This window comes from Mastacembelus armatus, chromosome 19 (genome assembly GCF_900324485.2).
Source record: "Mastacembelus armatus chromosome 19, fMasArm1.2, whole genome shotgun sequence".
NCBI classification, from domain to species: domain Eukaryota; kingdom Metazoa; phylum Chordata; class Actinopteri; order Synbranchiformes; family Mastacembelidae; genus Mastacembelus; species Mastacembelus armatus.
The window spans coordinates 2,962,168-2,982,220 of NC_046651.1; the positions used below are offsets into that span (position 1 = coordinate 2,962,168).

At 42.1% G+C, this 20,053-nt stretch overlaps 1 protein-coding gene across 2 annotated transcripts in view; it reads right to left on the reverse strand.

Annotated features, from left to right (window-relative positions):
* Nucleotides 1–12,860: 12,860 nt before the first annotated feature.
* Nucleotides 12,861–20,053, reverse strand: part of LOC113135789 (signal transducer and activator of transcription 5B-like) — a 56,373-nt gene continuing 49,180 nt past the window's right edge. The window contains exons 1-6 of one of the 2 annotated variants that reach the window (XM_026316081.2): nucleotides 16,844–17,357; nucleotides 15,397–15,544; nucleotides 15,117–15,263; nucleotides 14,764–14,849; nucleotides 14,288–14,544; nucleotides 12,861–14,075 (exon numbers count right to left, since the gene is read on the reverse strand). In XM_026316081.2, coding sequence (XP_026171866.1) covers nucleotides 12,871–14,075; nucleotides 14,288–14,544; nucleotides 14,764–14,849; nucleotides 15,117–15,263; nucleotides 15,397–15,544; nucleotides 16,844–17,256 — 2,256 coding nt within the window. In that variant the 5' untranslated portion in view covers nucleotides 17,257–17,357 and the 3' untranslated portion in view covers nucleotides 12,861–12,870. Of the gene's footprint in view, nucleotides 14,076–14,287; nucleotides 14,545–14,763; nucleotides 14,850–15,116; nucleotides 15,264–15,396; nucleotides 15,545–16,843; nucleotides 17,358–20,053 lie in introns of those variants that run through there. The other variant, XM_026316079.1, reaches the window with a different exon arrangement.

Below are 20,053 nucleotides of genomic sequence, written 5' to 3' on the forward strand. Positions count from 1 at the left end.
AATTTAATTATCAGAAAAGGTTCAGCAGTAGCAGGGATTAACTTTAAATTTATATCTATAGAACATTTACAACAAACTGACTTACCAGAAAATAAGTTTTTGTCAGTAGCCTAATCCACCCTTTACGGGAGGACATACGTCAGATCAGACTAATATTAACCCAGACAGGCTAGATAAAACATACTGCATATGTTGGATATACAGAGGGTACGGAAAGTATTCAGACCCCTTTAAATTTTTCACTCGTGTCATTGCAGCCATTTGCCAAAATCAAAAAAGTTCATTTTATTTCTCATTAATGTACACTCAGCACCCCATCTTGACAGAAAAAAAACAGAAATGTAGAAATTTTTGCTAATTTATTAAAAATGAAAAACTGAAATATCACATGGTCGTAAGTCCAGTCCTCACCTAAATGCCAGCCTGGGAGACTTTCACGTCATTGGACTCTTTACTGCAGCACCTCTTTCACTCAGCTTACGATGAGCTGGTTAGTGGCACTGTGGCGCCACTGACTTGACCAGCGTGTTCATGGTCAAGGAGAAAAGGCTTACCGAGATGGTGCAGCCAGTGATAGTGCCCATCTCCCAATGGTTTCATTTGGTTGTGATTGCCCCAGCGGTGAACCTCAAATTAATGTTGTTGTAATAATCCATAATTAAGTTTGTGAAAAGGGGGTGGTTTGTGTTGGGCAGGATGGGCAGATTTCTGCTGTGTCTGGGCATGTTGCTAAGTTTGTGTAATGCTTATCCCACCATGGGGCTCCGGTCAGGAACATAAGAATAGAGTCTTTTTTTCATAGTAATCCTGGCCATCAAGGGGATGGAATGGATAAGATGGATGAAGTAAATGGCAATATGATGACATGGGTCAAATGGTATTTCATCAAGAATGCATTTCTGCCCATTAATCACTTATACAGCCAGCTCATTGTCTATTACAGCCAGAGGGCTCAACAAAGGGAAAAGTTGCCCACTTAACTACCTGAATTAAAGTATGTAGCCATGGGTTTAAAGGTGTCCATGAAGTGGCATGAGCATAATAATGACATAACTAATAACACTTTATGTAATTCATAACAATCGCCCCAGATTAGTAGGACTAATATGTACACCCAGATTAGTAGGGCAAATATGTACAGTTAAATTCCCTTCTACCCGTGATATCCTTTATCATTGGAAACAGCTGGGAGTTCAATGAGGTGTGGCACTGGGCGCAAATAAACATGGTCCTTGGCCTGCACCTCTGCTGACCTACAGTGTCCATCTGTGCTGGGAATAAGCTTCATAATACGCCTAACAGGCCAGTGTGCATGTGATAATTGCTGGCCCACAATCATCACCACTGCACCCTGAGACCTCCCGTGGATTGTCGTCACTCCTGGTGACGATCTGATCCATCTGGTCCCTGCAGTGCCCATCCGAGGTGGGTGTGCACCACTACTGGTCTGCCCTTTGGTCCAGCTTTTACTGATTCTTTGGCTATTATTAGGTGAGTGTGGTTGCACAGAAGAGGATGAGGGTCCCTGTTATGCAGGCCACATTGTGGTGGATTGCCCTGAGGTTTACTGATTCTGTCTCCCCTTTGAGATTGAGGTGTTGCGCAGCTGCAAATAGCAGGATTGTTCGCTCAGCACCGTCATTGAGGATGCCACAGGTCTCGAGGGTCCTCTTCCCATTCTGCAGCAAAATCAGCATGATCTTCAGGTACATGCTGGAATTGGTGAGGTAAACTTGGTCTTTTGCTGGTGAGATGAGGAGAATGGTAGGTCCTTGTGAGCCAAAACTGTGAAGGACCCTGAGGTGCACCATATCACATTCTCCACAGGATTTCTTGAGTGTGCAGTCCTCAAACATATAATTAGTGCATCCGCATTTCCAGCAGTACTTTCCATGCTTTATCCATATAATGGTCTCCTCGGGTTTAAATTCCTGGATCTTAGGGTACTGGGACAGATAGTGCTCCTCACCGCGGCAGTATATAGAGGCGTTTGGGTTTACCATTGCGTTTTGATGCTCAAGTAGTTTTACTGGCATTGGGTTGGTCCTTCAGTATATGGCTAGTGATGGTGACGGCAGGCCTGTGCTATCAGGCGGACTTCATCTAGTAGCAAATGTTCCATCACTACAAATACTCTGTATTTGTAATGCTCTGACAACTCATTGTGAGGGTCCAGAAGATAGACTAGTGCCATCTTTAGGTCAGCAAATTCTCTCTGCCAGTTGATAGCTTTAGGAGTGTTGGTATGGGAACTGGCTTGATAGGGTGTAGTCTAGCTGCATCAGTCTGGCATGATGTGTGCTGTAGTCGTGGCTTGTGTGTTGGGTGCCACGGGGCATGACATATGGGTGGCTAATAGTGCTATAACTGGCAGCATAAGAGCTAGTGCTACATGGTGCTGAAGCACCTACTGCCACCACACAGGTACCATATTGTGAATTGTTGGCGGGGGCTCAGGACTAACTATCTAACCTAACTTTTCATAGCTAAGTAGGGTTCTTCCTTCCAGAAGATGCAAGTTGGGTTGCTGGCCCTTCCTTCCCCAATTGACATCTTTCTGAGCTGTCAACAAATCCCTATGGAACATTAGGGAGGAAAAACTCCCTTTAACAGAAGAAACCTCCAGCAGAACCAGGCTCAGTTTGGGCGTCCATCTGCCCCGACCGGTTGTGAGTGGATAGAGGAGAGAGAAAAGAACAGCAACAATAAACAACAAATAAACACAGTGTGGATTGATGGGGCCAGTAACTGCACATCAGCAATATACAGCTAAAGGACCAGGGACACCTGCACTAGGTACAGAGAGAGAGAGAGAGAGTGAGAGAGAGCACAAACTATGGAAGAGAGAAGGCACATCTTTATTTATCTTACCTGAACCTTGATGTGTCTCTCTTGTAATAAATCTATAAGGGTCACAGACAAACTTTTATCACATTCTAAATGTAGGTGTCATATAATGGATCATGGTAGGATGTTGAAAAATGACTTTAAAATACTGTTCTCTTCGAATAAAGAATGTTTCCGAATAAAGTCTTGCATGTAAGAATTCTATAGACAACAAATCCAGCTAACCAGTAGAATACTTATCTGAGGCTAAGATGTCAAATTATTCCTCCTAAGAATGTCTCTGCCATGCTGAGATTTAGATCAGTCCAGAAATTTTCCTAATTGTACTGACAATTACACTTATCTTTTGGAGAATTCATACTATCACTCTAATTGGCCAAATGTCCCATAAACACAAACAGTGCAATCAGTAAACAGATTGCAGGCCTGCTCACGGTGAAATGAGGTGGTCTTCAGTCCATTCTCTCATTCATAATAACATGTAGGCTTTCATCTGCATTGCACAATTTGGACAGACATAGTGTTCATAGAGTTCTACCCAAGATATCAGTTGTCTCAACAAACCAGATATTATTTTTGTCTCTCTGTTCTTCGTGTCCTATTTGGCATCTGCCTTTTACTCAAAGGGGCTCCACAGTCTAACATCAAGGCCTGATAGGATAGCTGCTGACATGGTTGGCCTGCAAGCAGGTTCTTCCATCTCTGCAGAGGACTTCTGAAGCTTTGTTAGAGGTTCTTGGTCCCTGATGGCACTTCTTTTAATCCAATCAAGTTCTAGACACATACAAAGGAGAACCGAAGCTGAGAGATTTATGTTGTAGCAAAAATCACCATCAGAGAAATGAATACACAATAAAAAAGCTGATGATTCATTGTTCTAAAGGGAATGTGAATGATAAGTCAAGGCTGAGAGACCTTGACACCCAGAATCTACACACCAGAAACACTGTAAGTCTGTTGGATGAGATGAAAGAATTCTCTTCCCAGTGAATGCCAGCGGACAAATTGGTGGTAGTTAACTTTTCACACAGTTATAAATTCCTGTACACCAGGGGGCTTAAACATGGCCACCTAGTGGTCTAAGAGTGTTTTGTGGCCCTGGACAAGTTTTGACTTGCCCTGACATTTGTACTTTTTTCAGTTGCTTTTAAACATATTCATAGCTAAAGTCTGATAACACTGTAATCAGCACAAATTGGGCTACAATAATATGTGAGCAGCAAGTTTATACATGATTGTGTTTTTGAGAAAACAGCATTTATGCATGGTTAGTGAAAAACTAACTAAAACTAAAATTTTTAAGTCACTGAAATAAGGCAATAAAACACATACAGAACATTGATTCACAAGACCTTTGAGAACTGGATCTTGTAGCCTAGAGTGTTTGCTTCAAAATGATGTGAAAATCATCTTGTTCACTCATTCACAGAAAATAATACAGAAAAGAAGAAGACAAAGACCCACATAATGAGCTGCATAATGAACCATTCAGTCAGGAATGTGGCTGAAAGGGAATTACTGCAATGCAATGCAATGCAGATGCAAACGTTCATCATCTGAGTCGCATTCTTCCTCTTAGTAAACTCTTTGTCGCTGTCTGGAACCATCCAAAATGCTTCTTCTGCTCTTCTTCTGTGTGGTGTACCATCATCCAAATGCGCAGAAAAGTGAGTAAATTTTATGATGAAGCTTGATGTTTTATGCCATTTCTCAGGGACATGTGCATAATTACCTGGCTCACCTCAGATTATTTCCTTATGAACAGTGCGCTCAGTGTGAGGCGGGATCACATTAGCTGTATTGAGGTGAGACAGGAGAAACCTCATTGCTCCTTACTTTCATACAAATTACATAAGAAAAGATTGTTTGTTTTCGACTTGAATTGTTTCACTTAAAAGTAGATATTTCAAGTTTTCTATGCATATATTTCTCATGTCTTTGAGGAAAGTATTCACTGAGATTCAGGTTGTTTTATTTATGTGTCTGTAAAAAGAGGTGACAGAGAAAACAGAGAGCGCACCCTGTCTGCTTTCTTAATTTTACAAAAGCACTGCGTTTTGTTGTTATTATGTGTGTATACAAATAAAAGTAGACCCTTTACAGATTTGAATTATATGTTGATGTTATCTGTATGATCAAAACTGACAGAGTCATTTAAGTTGTTTTCAGCATTATCAGGAGAAGATGCCACAAAACGCAGTGGCATGTTCGTCGACACCAGTGTTAATTTTGAAGTTACATTTTGTGGCTAAATTTCAATCCTTTGAATTTCTCCTGAAATATATGCACCCGTCCACCTTCCACACAACATACCAAATCTTCTCTATATTATTCTCTAGTTTTGCTTTTTATTTTCTTCAAAGGCATGTCTTGATCAAGTTTTTTGTTCTTACCTTTAATTCTTGCTTAGTTTCCTTTTTGAGTTTTACCATTTAAGAAAAACTGTTTTTCCCAAATTTAGTCATGTAATATCAAAGTTGCATTTCGTAACATTTTGCAATAGCAAATGCATAATCATCCCAGCCCTTATATTTGTACCCTAGGTTCCTTTAGAAGGTGATGACCTGATGATAAGAGATCTAGTTGGTTTGTGCCACTGCACAAAATCAGTGTGACAGGAGGGACCCGAACCATTTAAAACCTTAAAAACAAAAACTAAGGGAACCGCATGTAGTGTAGTGGTTAACACGCCTGACCATGAATGTGGTGCTGGTCCAACTCCTGGACCAGTCGTCTTGTCCCGCATATCTCCCTTTGCTCTCCTTCCAACACCTCCTGTCTCTCTTCACTGTCCTATAACAAATGAAGGCAAAAACTGCCAAAAAAAAAGTCAATAACTTAAAATCAATTCTAAAATGAACTGGAAGCCAATTCAATTCAATTCAATTAAATTTTATTTGTATAGCGCCAAATCACAATACAAATCATCTCAAGGCACTTTACAAAAACTAAAACTAAAAACCCAACAATTCCCTTATGAGCAAGCACTTGGCGACAGTGGAGAGGAAAAACTCCCTTTAACGGAAGAAAAAACCTCCAGCAGAACCAGGCTCAGTTTGGGCGGCCATCTGCCTCGACCGGTTGGGGTGAGTGGATAGAGGAGAGAGAAAAGAACAGCAACAATAAACAACAAATAGACACTGCAGGTTGGTGGGACCAGTAACTGCACATCAGCGATATACAGCTCCAGGACCAGGGACACCTGCAGAAGGTACAGAGAGAACAGAGAGAGAGGGAGAGAGCACAAACTAGGGGAGAGAGAGAGCACAAGGTTAGTAACATTCAACATTCAATGAAGAGGGATATATGCTCAAATGTACATGTATTTGTTAAAAGTCGAGAAGCTACATTCTGAACCATTTGGAGACAAGAAAAAGACAACTAATTGACACCAGGCAATAATCAAATCTAGAAATAATAAAAGCATGGATCGCTGTTTTCAAAATCTTTAAAAGAGATTTTGAAATCCCCTATCCTCAACTCACCAAACCTCAAAAACCACACTCCATTCTCCACACAACTGCAATAGCTGTGAACTGGACTTTGCATTTCTGCAACACATCACCTACTTATTCTAACCTTCTCTCTACCTCACTTAATACCTCACTATGATATTTACATTTTATGGGACTGCACTTATAACCATGTATTGTATTCTTATGCATTTTGATTGATGCTTAAATGTAATCTTGTTATCTATAACAATGACAATAAATTATTGAATCTGAATTAATTTGTTTCTCAAAGTTCCAGTCACTATCAAATATCACCCCAAGGTTTTTTATGGTCATCTTCAGGTGAAAGATCGAAGTGCCGAAGCCATTGTCAATCGTAGTAAAGAGCAGTTGATCACCAATCATCACCTACTTTTGCTCAGGGGTTTTGTTTTCATTGACATTTTTAAAAATTACATGCCAGCCATCTTCTTAGGTCAGAGAGACAGTCGAAAAATAAGGTAAATAAAGCTGAATATCCTCAGCCTAGCAACGAAAAGAGAGGCTGTGTTTTTTATAGACAGATCCAAGTGTAAGCATATACAAAGAAAACAGGGGGACCAAGGACAGACCCTTGAGGGACACCACAATATAGAGGGGCTGAAGAAGATGAGTAGCTAGCAATATTAACAATGAAGCTTCTATTGGTGAGATATGACCTAAACAAAGACCATGCATTCCCATACACTGTTTGACTGTATCATAAGAAGCAGTGAGATCTACAAGCACCAGTAAAACAGAACCCACTGAAGCCAAGAGACTATAAATTTTTAATAAGGCTGACTCTATTTACTATGCTTCGATTTAAATCCAGATTGAAATTTTTCCTCGGTGTCATTGTCACTTAAAAAGACTGAGGTTGAGTAAAAACAATCATCTCTAAAACCTTTGTCATAAAAGTCAACTTGGCCACTGGTCTATACTTAGAGAGTACAGAAGGATCTAGATTTGTCCTTTTCAGCATAGGCTATTCATGAGCTCCTGCTGCTGGGACTACACCAGTGGGATTACATCTAGAAAACTAAAAATTTTACACCTCCGATAGTGCAGACACTGCTTCAAACTGATTGAAGACAGCTGAAAGGAGAGGGACATCAACTAGTGTTGTCTGTAAAATGCGGAAAATCCTTGTGTGTTGCTGCAGATATTTTAGGATGTAAAACTAAATGTGAAACCACAATGTTAGCCAAATAGTTAGATTTGGTGGTTTTAACCGCCTTCTGATAATCTCAAAGGCAAGCCTATAGATTGTCTTCCATCCTGTTCAAATAGCATCTATGTCTAAGTGCCCAAATTGAGATATTTAGCCAGGGTTCTGCTTGGGGGTTAGCTTCTCTTCGTCAAAAAGGACCAATGGAATAAAATATATCCTGGTAAGTAGAAGTTATTGACGTAGCGGACCTAAGGCAGTAATATGTTCACATTCCAAGACTGAGGAAGAGTTTTAGCCTTAGGTAATTTATTGCTCTAAAACTTTTAGTGACCTACTAAGGTAAACAACAGGAAGTTGCACAACCCTCTCCACCAAATACTGCACTGTTCAGACTCCAATTTGACAACGAGCAGACCACCGGCTCTTACAAAGAGAACCCCTCTTAACAAACAGACTCCCCTGCTCCATAAATGCTGTAATGGCTCTGGTGTTTTTTTCTGTTACCTGGGTTGTTCTTTCGGGGCCAGGGGAGGAGCTAGAGAGATGCATGCTTCAGGGTAGAAGAAGAGACATACGCGTGTGCGCGTGTAGACGGTGAGAGAGAGAGAGCGCTGGCGGCGAGCGAGAGTTAGCTAGGTTTGTTGTTCAGCGTGGGCTACGGCTGAGACAGTAGCTCTGGTCCTATTCAAGGCTTCAATAAAGGAGTTAAAAGTAATTAGTCGTCTGGTGGCTGGAGGTGTAAGGGGCATTACATTGGTGTCAGAAGGTCGAGATAACAAAGATGCTTCCCACTGCTAGCAGCCACATGTGGGTGAAGAGGAAAATTGATGCTTTTATAATAAATATTTCAGAGAATTTCCACATGCCCCGGGTTATTGTTGAGCCTCCTCCGCCCGGCGGCTCACAATGTTGGCCCCAAGCAAGTGTACAGCGAGCAGCGGAAGCATGCGGCGTCCACTATGTTGATTGTTGTCGTGTCTGTGCAACAACATAAAGTAATGAAGCACACTTGGAGCAGGTTAATTCCTGAATCCTTCCTGACTTAACCAAAAGCAACTCAAGATATCAATGCGCATGGCAGATCACCTATAGGGAAAACCAGTGACTAGTGGAATGATTCCACTTAAAGTAATAGATCCACCTATACACTACACTCCTCCCCCCTTAGATTTATGCTACACATCTGCATATACAGTAACACATTCAGTTTTATAATGCTTTTCAATACATTCATACATTTAACACAATCTGTTCTGATTATACACCTTTTTTTGGTTTTTAAGAACAGTCCATAACATCGTTTTAAGTACTATTTGTAACTACAAAACAACTCATAAGTCCAGTCTTTTTGGTGGTGTCATGATTCTGTCAGGGTAGCACCTAGGGGCCTGTGGGGTGCTCTCTTCAAGGGGCACTTCATCAGCTGTAAGTGTCACACTGCTGTCGGTGTCATGATCAGAGTTGGGTGAAGAGTCTGGTGGACACGTTGAGTCTGGTTTATTGGATGCTGGCTGCTCAGGGGTCTTTGGCTGAGCATTCAGTATCTGGTCCACATGATGTCTCCATGTATGCTCATCAACGTCCACTTCATACAACAGCGGTCCACTTCTAGTGACTATACTACCAGGTGTCCACTTGCTCTCGATAATCACGTTAACACTAAACTCCTTGCAGTATCACTCGACGAAGTACTGAACTGTTTATTCAGCACTTCCCTCCATAAATCTGGCTTTAGGAGGTCAATGCGAGATCTCTGTTCATAAACAGCATTCCCGGTGTTTGATTAGTTGTCACATGAACAGAGTTTCGGTACACAAGGAGGAAGTTGTCCACTTTGTGTTGAAGGGAGATGTCCTCTTTTCCCATTGCTTTAATGGACTTTTTAAAGGTTTGCATGAACTGTTCAGCTAAACCGTTCGTTGCTGGATGGTGTGGTGCTGATTTAAAGTGTTTAATCCAATTGTTCTTCATGAAGAGTTGAACTCATCGGAAGTATATTGTGGGCCATTATCACTCACAATTTGCTCAGGCAGACCATTCCTTTAGAAGATGTTCCTCAAAACAGAAATAGTCTTTTCCAAGGTTGTAGATTTCACTGGGATGACCTCTGGCCATTTTGAGTGAGCATCCACAGCTATTAGGAGCATGGAATTCATGACTGGCCCAGCAAAATGAATATGCACTCTCTGTCAGGATGCAGATGGCCATTCCCATGGATGTAGGGGTGCCTGTGGAGGTGCATTCTGAATGTTAAGGCATCCTGAACAGGTTTTGGTTATATCTTCAGTTTATCTATCTATCCCTGGCCACCATACATGGCTACGGGCTGGACTTCTCATTTCGACTGCGGCCAGGTGGCGCACTTTCCAAGACTCTGGCACAAAGATGTGAGGGCACTACCACCCTCAATCCACACATCCGGGTTCCCTGGCAAACACAGCTGGTCACGTCTCGCTGAAAACTCAGGAAACCTGGGATTCTCATGGGCTGGCCTCCTTTGTATAGTAATGTAATATATGTAATAGCTTCCTAACTAAAAATAATTTATATTTTTTTGTACAAATGCATACTGTACAGTTTTAGATTTTCACACGCAGCTTGTTTAAGTTTTCTAATCTATTAAAGTGAATACTGAACTCTTTCTCTTTTTTGGCCAAGTTATACACAAATACACACCAGTTTTCACAGATCTTAATGTAACCCACAGTAATACAAAATAGTAGTTGAAATCTGAATGCAGGTTCTACTTATGTGTTTCTGTTGTGTTCCTGTGTGCAGTTTGAATGTTCTCGTTTGTATGTAGGGTTACTGAATTGGAACCTGTGCTCTGAGATGGTTTCTAGTACAATGCTGTACAGCAGGGGTCTCTAACTCCAGTCCTCGAAGGCCACTGTCCTGTTTGTTTTCCAACTATCCCTGCCCTGCCCCCTGCTGATTACCTGGATCAGGTGTGTTCAGGATATGTGGAGAAACGGTTACATATTGCGCACCAGTCACGTTGATGATATGGAGATCATGTCATTACTGAGCACACAAAACAACACCTGAGCACACATAAATCAACAAGGTAAATGACATCACCAGTTTATTTAATCAAAATACAAAAATAGCATTTATCAAATTCAGACACTAACACTGTGCAACATGGAATGTTTGTTGGCACATTAGGAATTTCAGCTGTGCTCTTTAGGTGACTCAAACAATGCTCATCTTTATTCAACAAATATTAAAATCGTCAACTAAGAAAGCATTTATCAGATACTGTATTTTAAAAAGTGATGTGACATATCCCAGGTTAACACATGAATATTTATATAAAAATATATTTTTTTAAAAAGGAAAACCATTAGGGATGGGACATGAAGTTATTTGTTAAGGTACCATGATCCAATTTGTCAAAGCAATTACACAGTAAACAAATCCTTCTGTTCATAGGGTAACTATGCCTACATATTCCGATGCTGTTAAGGGAAATACCTGAAGCACAAAATTTTGTCAAAAACAACATTCAGTTTCATTTCAGACTGATTATTTCAGTTTTTGAAATATTATCTCATTATTGAATATAGCTACATTAACGTTATCTGCTGAAATAGCCTAATTTTATATCTTACAAGTGACTGAGAAAAAGACAGGAGGCAGAGCTGGAGGTAGCAGAGCTGAAGATGTTGAGGTTCTCTCTGGGAGTGACGAGGATGGATAGGATCAGGAATGAGGACATCAGAGGGACAGCTCATGTTAGATGTTTTGGAGAAAAAGCCAGGGAAGCCAGATTGAGATGGTTTGGACATGTTCAGAGGAGGGACAGTGAATACATTGGTAAAAGGATGCTGAGGTTAGAGCTGCCAGGAAGGAGGCCTAGAGGAAGACCAAAGAGGAGGTTCTTGGATGTAGTGAAGGAGGACATGAGGATAGTTGGTGTGGGTGAGGAGGATACAGAGGCTAGGGTTAAATGGAGGCAGATGATTGGCTTTGGCAACCCCTGAAGGGAGCAGCCGAGAGGAAAAGAAGAAGTGACTCAGATCTCTGTGTGAACAATCTTTTTCTATCCAAGACTTTTTCAGATCAAATTTGGGCCACTTGTGTTTGTGATCCAAGATCAGATCCAAATCTAGTTTGTGTCAACGCTGTCAGAACATCAGAATTCATGTGTTTTTTTTTTTGTTTGTTTGTTTTTTTTAAAAACACCTCACTCGGCACATAGAGCCTGTAGTCATCATTCAGTGTGGTCCCCTTACAGATTGGTAAGAATAAGCATGGAGGAGAGCAACAACAGTTCTGGGGGTGAGTGGGGAGACCAAGACATTTGACATTTATTGGACATGTCTAAAGAAGCTTCTGAATAAGCCAAACTGAAAGGAACGTATCAGAACCAAGCAGATTAGGAGGAAATTGTGCAATTTGACCATCACATCAATGATGTTCTCATATGCATGTGGTTCACATTTCAGTTCAATCTGTGAATGCGTGGCAGTTTAGGAGCTCAGCGTTGTTCACACTGGAACCAGATAGACGTCACTTATAAACATGAATGTGAATTGTTATTAAGCATTAGGTCTGTAATGTGGATATAGCTTAAAGTTTCCCAGGAGGTCAAACATTTCAATGCCTGTCTACCTGCAGTAATAGTGTAAAAGTGAAATTTAAAGAAACAGTGAATTGTTCTTATTTCCTGTCTCTCTGAGGCTGAGTTGAGAAGATGGATATATTTTATTTCTGTGTAAAGTACAGAGCTAGAGTCACCATGGGTAGGCCAGCTTAGCATGAAAAATGCAAGCAGCTAGCCTAATTCTGTCCAAAGGTACACATACCAACAACCCCAAATCCTACAAGCTGCATCAGACCCTAAACGATGGTAGCACAGTGGTGCAGAGGCATCAAACCTGTCCACAGGCCTGTATCTTTTTTGTGTGGATTTCACTTGTTCTGTGTGGGTTTTCTTCAGGTACTCCAGCTTCCTCCCAGAGTCCACATGCAGCATAGGTTGACTGTCTTTAGATGTGAATGTGAGTGTGTTTGTCTCTACATGTGGGCTGACATGTAGCGACAAACACACTCACATTCACTGATGATCTGTCCAAGGTGTATCTGGTTACAGCTAATGGATGGATAAGCTAAAATTAAAAAAAAAATTAAGCCCAATGTCTGTGTGCTATCTTTTCATTTTCTACTTTCCTGATTGGATATTTAAACTGAATGTGAAAACATTTTTCTCTTGATTTTAACACGTGCAAAACAAATCATTCCTGTAAATTGAGGCTGCTAGATTCTCTACAGTGACATGTTTTGGAATAGCCATGCAAACCCAGAGGTGGAGAAAGACATTCTTCTTGCTGCGGCTTGAGACAAGTTTTTCCACAAAATAGTCTTTCCTCATTATAGTCTCTTTAAGGCCTGTGGGTAGTACTTGAGAAAGATCTTGTATGCGATCTCATATGTGTCTCCGTGAGGCTTGGTCGGATACTTTCTACCATTGTAAATGAATCCTTTCTCTACCTGGAAAACTGCTTGGTGAAAGACATCCTGCTTGAATGGTTGTCCACTGTCCAGACATTCTACCAGCATGTTGATGAACAGTCCCCAGCGCTGGGCATAATAGTCCTCTATGAGGCCTCCCCACTGTTTATTGGCATAGTCCAGGATCTCACCACTGGGACCCCATAGCGTGAGCTGGTTTCTGGCGTTCATGTCATAGAGCTTCGCCTCCTCCTCATTCAGAGCGAAGGACCGTGCCTGCTCCAGCCATGTCCCCAACAGGAAATGGCGGTCACTACTCAGCAAACGATTGAGCTCAGGCAGGAGGTCATAGACCAGCACACCCCCTGCAGTCAGCAGCTCTTGCAGCTTGTGGTTCTGAAAAGCATCTGCAATATCTTGGTAAAAAGATGTTGTCAGGACCTCTAGGGCTTGCCGAGTCACATCCACAAGGTCATACCGGAAGGTCTCTTTGGACATGAGAGAAGGAGCTGCCTCTATAATCAGTTTCCAGGCTTTGTACAAGTCAGCGGGGTCATACCAAAGTTCAGAATTCATGTGAAAGGAAGGTCGGCGCACCAGTGGGCTATGGTTGTGATTTCGGTAATGTGGTACAGTGCAGTTGTAGATACTGGCAAACAAGAGCCTCCATGCAGCAGTCAGGTTCTCTTGTGTGCTGCCATAGCGGCGTGTTGCATACAATGATACCCACTTGGACAAGTTGACTGGCTCTTTGCGCCAAGCCAACTCACTCATTAACTCGTACATGACAGCATTCTGCTCAATGCCCTCAGGTGCTATGCCTATGCCCACCAGGGTGGTGTTTGGGAAATGCAAGGCTTTAAAGGGCCCTGAGTTGATGCTCTCCACTGTACCAAAAAAACCACTGTTACCTCCAAAGTTATGCAGCATGCACCAGATAAACGGCTGTCCATAGAACGACTCGGTGTAGGAGAAAATTGGCTCTGTCTCTGCAAACAGGTCCAGCACGATCATTCGTCCAAGGGGCACTCCATGTAGTAGGGCCTGAATCTGGGCCGGCTTCCAGAATGCGGCGTCATTGAAGAACAGCCAGCCTTGCATCAGCCAAACTGCCTGAGGATCAACTGGGGAGGGATAAAATAGGTTTTGGATAAGGGACAAAAAAAGGAGTTTTAGAACCTAGCAGAAAATCAGCAAGGAGATTAGCAGGCTGTCTAAGAGAGGTGGGCAACAGGTCATTTATGGGTCATCACACTAGGTCACTTTTTTAACTTGGGTTCTAAAATGTCACCAGCTTATAGGCTGTGAACAGTATGCTGGCCATCCAGACACTCACCTGCAGTCATGGAGGCAAAGACAGAGCGACTGACAGCAGACAAGTACGCAGGATCAGATGAAGGTGGAGTCATCTCATTGAAGGTGTCAGTGTTATATATATGGTCTGTGCCAAATTGCTTTACCACTTCGGAAAGATAGAGTGAACCAATCTGGAGGAAAAGTGGGTCCCGAGGGTCTAAGATATAGGAGCACGAGAGGCTGCAGTTGAACTTAGCCCAAGGACCCAATCTGGTTACATTTGCTTCTGGATACAACCTGAAATACAGGGAATACTCTTACTGTTACTTGTGTTTGATATTGCAAGTATCTTAATGGAATATTTATACTTTACCTAATCCAAAGAATCTGGATACTCTAGCTTAATGCATGAAGCTGCATTATGATCTAATGCATACTTGTAAATTCTGTGCTGATTAGTCTACATAAAGCAGAAAAATGTCTTGAAACATTGAACCACAAACATCCCTGAGTCACCTGAGTATTCCCTTGGGGATGTTCCCAGAGAATGCTGGCAACACAGGAATCATGCCAAAGGATCTCATTCGCTCCAAGATTTTAAACTGGAAAAAGAGAGGAAATGTTATTTAGAGGAATTATTCTGAAGCACATGGCACACTAAATTCTCCAGTGAAATAAACATATGATTTTCATCACAAAAGGGCCATTAAATGATAATTCTTAACTGTTAAAACTGAAGCCAATCATTAAAACATTAATGATCCAGGTTGATGTCAAGTGCAGTCCACATTGTTCTCAGTCTCTGTGGTTAATAGTAGCAGTAAGGGGTGCCAAAAAGAGAAATGTTTGGATTGTGTAGGTTTCAGTACTTGGAGGTAGAGTTGGTTCACATGCCAGGACTGGGGCAGAGGTCCACCAAACTTGAACATATTTCCCATACGGTTCCAGGCAAGAAATGCAGGGCCAGAGAAGAACTCCTCAATATCCGACTGGTTTAATCCAAGTGCCCTGTAAACCTGGAGGTACACAAAAGCTTTAAATGTTCTGATAATGAAGCAAACACAGATATTTGGACCTGCCTTTAATCATGTTACTGTGGTTTAATAGAGCTCTGGTAAAGAAAAGCAGTTATTTGAGGTTTTCTCTTACCTCTTGCCACAGGGCTTCTTGGCCAGTGAAAGCCAGTGGCAGATTGATTCCATTCAGTGCCATCCAGTCAATCTCCCTCTCCCACCTGGGCCAATTCCACCACACAGAGGAGTAGCTAAATGTGCAGACGTTTTGGTAATACCGGAATCTAGATACAAACCATTTTTAGTTTATTATCAAAGTCATATTTCCTAGAAAAGTAATTAGCCATTTCAATGTACAAAGATATTTACATTTTATCACTTTAGTGACAAAATGTATCCTGTTTGTGCCTTTCATGAAATACCACAAGATTTGAGTCAGACAGAAAACCTGCTAAATCTCTGGAGACAATTCAAAAATTGAAGGTTATTAAACAACAGTTGCTGAGTTGAGGAACTCAAAATAACAAGATACTTTCTCAATATTCTGACTTGGTTGAGTTAGTAAGTCAGAATATTGAGAAAGTATCTCATTATTTTGATTTAGGGGGTTGCTTTATTTTTTATCCCAGCGGCAGAAACGGGCTTCCAGAGCTTTAAAGGTATTTCTAAAATCCTGTAAAATCTTTCTGGATCAAATTTGATTCCAGTAGGGTCATAATTTTTAACCTGTTTCACAAAATACGACTTGGTGTCTAGCTAAACACAAATGTGGTTTATTATCAGGATCTATCCCTAAACGCCTTTACCTCACCTATCCTAATCATTCTATTTTCAAATATATTAATAAATGATTATCGTTTCTTGCATTGCACAAAGGCAACAAGTGCTATGTCCCATCAGACTACAAGCTTTAGTTAACTGCTGCCCCTCAACGGCTGAAGCTTCCCCTCAACCACTAACAGTTATGGGAAAACCAAACTCTGCCATGTTCGTCATGGCTTTTTCAGTCTATGCACATGACATAACTGGGGTGAGCTGATGCAGGTCTAATGCACAACAGATAATTGAAAGGAAGGGTCGTTTAAAGAGCCGGCCGGCAGTACGAGTGTCCACAGTGCTCACAGTAAACAGAGAAAAATAATGTGTGGCAGTGTTCCAGCTGTCATGCACCCGTGGCTTTTGTTGTGCTGTGTTGCAGTGGAGGGGGCTGAGGGAGCACATGCCCCCCAAATATTGCCACTATAGAATTCAAACACACAGACACACCATGGTTGTCTTACCTGTAAGGTTTGATAGTTACATCATGATAGTATTTTGTTCTTGATGTTTTTAGGTGCTCTTTGCTGCTGATAACATACATGAACTATGGCAGCACCTCAGGACAACTAACCATTCAGCATTTAGTGCCATCAACAGGGTCGGCTCATCGATTTACTTTTCTATCTCCTGATCTTAGTATACACTGAATATATAAACAAACGGGACTAAGATGAGGATCGTTTTCAATAAATTCCCATCAAATGTGCTGTAAGAAGCTAGTAATTTGACTGACCGCACCTCGCTGCTACCCGCGGGTCACTGACCTGTGCGGGGTGTTAATGCGCAGGACGCCGGTGAGCCTGGGCAGAGGACTGGGCAGATTCAGCTGATCTCCGGACCAGGAAACATGACAGTTGCAGAAATATTTCAAATAGTTGTAAATGCCAGAAGCCACGGCCACTCCAGTGCTGCCCACTGCGATTATCTTGCTGTTTTTAGTGGACCTGAGCTCACACACGTCCAAGCTGTCGTTGGAAAGGCTTCCGTTCACTGACACCATAAACTCGGCGGATCTGTCCCCGAGCAGGCGCTTCAGCAGTTCGGCCACCGCCCTCGCCTGCGCCTCATCACTGGCTCTCGGTCTTAGTTGGTCTAGAGTCTGAAACTTACAGTGTGCAGTGACAGTGAAAACGACCAACGCGACCAGAAGCAGGCTGCAGCTGCTTCTTGGTGACATTTTGCTCCCCTGCCAAACAATCCCAGACTTCCCACCGCAGCTCCGTTTGAAAACAACTTTACTTCTCCATTTGTAGATTACCAGGAAGCGTTGCTTTACTGCACGAGCGCTGGCCAACCAGAGAGAGAGGCGCTGCCTCCCTTTGAACTCTCAGCCAATCAGAGGACGTAGTGAATATACTTTCTATGAGAGCCTTCTGCAGTTTGCCATGTGACCAAGTCATATGACCAAGTCATATGATGGTACTATTACACAGGTGGCCTAATTCAGTCTACAAACCTGTTGCCATAAACTCATGGAACAAAACGTACAAGATGAAAACCTTTGACATCTCTAAATGTTCCCTGCTGAAACAAAGTTCAACCCACCCCCAGATGGTTTACTGTCTATAAGTTGTAGCACCTTGTTGTGCTCCTGTCACACACCGAGGGGGGGTTCTGAACAATACAATACAAAGTACAAAACAAAAAGGATAACAAATGTGTTATACAGAAACTTCCTGTCATGCAGTTTTTAAATGAAGGACAATGTTGTTCCATCCAAAAAAGTTTGTTGTTTCCCCAATAATAAGCCATGGATAAATAAGGACATTAAAGGCCTCCTCAACAAGAATAAGAGGGTGTTCATGGCAAGAGACAAGGAGGAACTCTGAGCTGTGCAGAAGGAACTCAAGTGGAAGCTGAGGGAGGCAAAGCAGCTCTATAGAGACAGAGTAGAGCACAAGTTGAGAAGAAGTCACACACTGCTGTGGAAGGAGACTCAAAGTTTGCTAATGAACTTAACCTGTTCTTTAATAGATTTGACACCACCTCTGCTTCTTACTCTGACCCAGTGTCCTCACACACCATCCCACCTCCCTCTACCACCTTAGCTGATGCCTTGGGGTCTCTTCACTCCACCAAACAATGCCAAATCTCTACCAATGCTGTCTCCCCATTGCCCACTGATGCCATCTCCTCTATCAGCAGCCATACAACATTGAAGTATACCTCACCTCCAGTACCTCCTCCCTTGCCCTCACCATCTGACTCCTCATCAACACAACACACACGCCCAGCCTTTGCCACAGAAGAGGTGAGGGAGGAACTATCCAAACTAAAGACCAACAAAGCAAAAGGACCAGATGAGATAGGCCCTAGAGTACTTAACCTGTGTGCTGGACAGCTTGCAGAGGTTTTTCAGAAACTCTTCAACCTCTCTCTGAGGCTCAAAAAGTTATGGAAAACTTCCTGTATTGTCCCATTACCAAAAAGAGGCCGTCCCAGTACCCTTTGTGACTTCAGACTAGTAGTGCTAACATCACATGTCATGAAAGTGTTTGACAGACTGGTCCTGCAACACCTGAGGTCTCAAGTGTCTGAATTTCTGGACCCCCTGCAGTTTGCATATCAGGAACACATCGGAGTGGAAGATGCCATCATCTTCTTAATGCACAGAGCATACTCCCATCTGGAGAGGCAGGGCAACACTGTGAGAGTCATGTTTTTTGACTTTTCAAGTGCTTTCAACACTATTCAGCCCCACCTGCTAAGTGCAAAGATGCAGGGTATGGAAGTTCCTGCAGATATGGTAGAGTGGATCACAGACTACCTCACTGGGCGACCACAGTTTGTTCGCCTAGATGGCTGCATATCTGATGTGGTGATGAGCAGCACCAGTGCACCCCAAGGAACTGTACTGGCACCATTCCTGTTTACACTCTACACCTCAGACTTCTGCTACAACTCAGGAACCTGTCACCTCCAGAAGTTCTCTGATGACTCTTCAATCATTGGATGCATCAATAATGATAACAATGAGGAATACAGACATTTGATAAAAAGCTTTGTTGATTGCTGTAACAACAACTGTCTAAAGCTGAATATCAATAAAACCAGAGAACTGCTAGTGGACTTTAGGAAGAGCAGGAAGTCCCTGTCTCCATCCTTGGAGAGGAAGTAGAGATTGTGGACTCCTACAAATACCTTGGAGTCCACATTAACAACAAACTGGACTGGTCAAACAATACAGATCCACTCTTCAAGAAAGAACAGAGCAGACTTCTTCCTCAGGAGACTCTGTTCCTTTGGCATGTGTAACAAACTACTGAAGATGTTCTATCAGTCTGTAGTAGCAAGTGCATTGTTCTTTGCAGTTGTGTGCTGGGGAGGTGGCATCAAGTCTGGTGAGGCCAACAGACTGAAGAAGTTGATCAGGAAGGCAAAATCTGTTGTTGGACTGGAACTGGACAGTCTGGAGGCTGTGGCAGAGAGGAGGATGGTGGACAAAATCAACTCCATATTGGACAATCCTGCCCACCCACTTCATGAGGAACTGTGGCGAATGGGAAGTTCATTCAGCCGCAGACTAATTCCTCCTAAAGCCAAGACTGAAAGATTCAGGAAGTCTTTTGTGTCCACGGCCATAAGACTCTATAATTACACAATATAAACAATACACACACACACAAACACACACAAAAAAATAATTGCTATAACAATTGAATTTCCCCTTGGGGATTAATACTCTTCCTCTTCTATTCCTTGAAAACTGGCTGAAGAACTACATATTGGTATCTCAGTTATTCAACTGTAATATCCTTACCCATTACTGCTTTACAATGCATTTTGCTCAAGCTACGTTTCTATAATCCCCCAGGGAATTCAGTTTTTTTCTCTTGCTGTCCCATCTGGAACTGATGTTATTTAGAGTTAGAATTAAATTATTTAAATTAATTACTACACAATAAAAACATTGTTTCAAAGTTACTGTTGCCATCAGCTATGCAATATCATAATGGAATAAAAAAAAGTTTTAC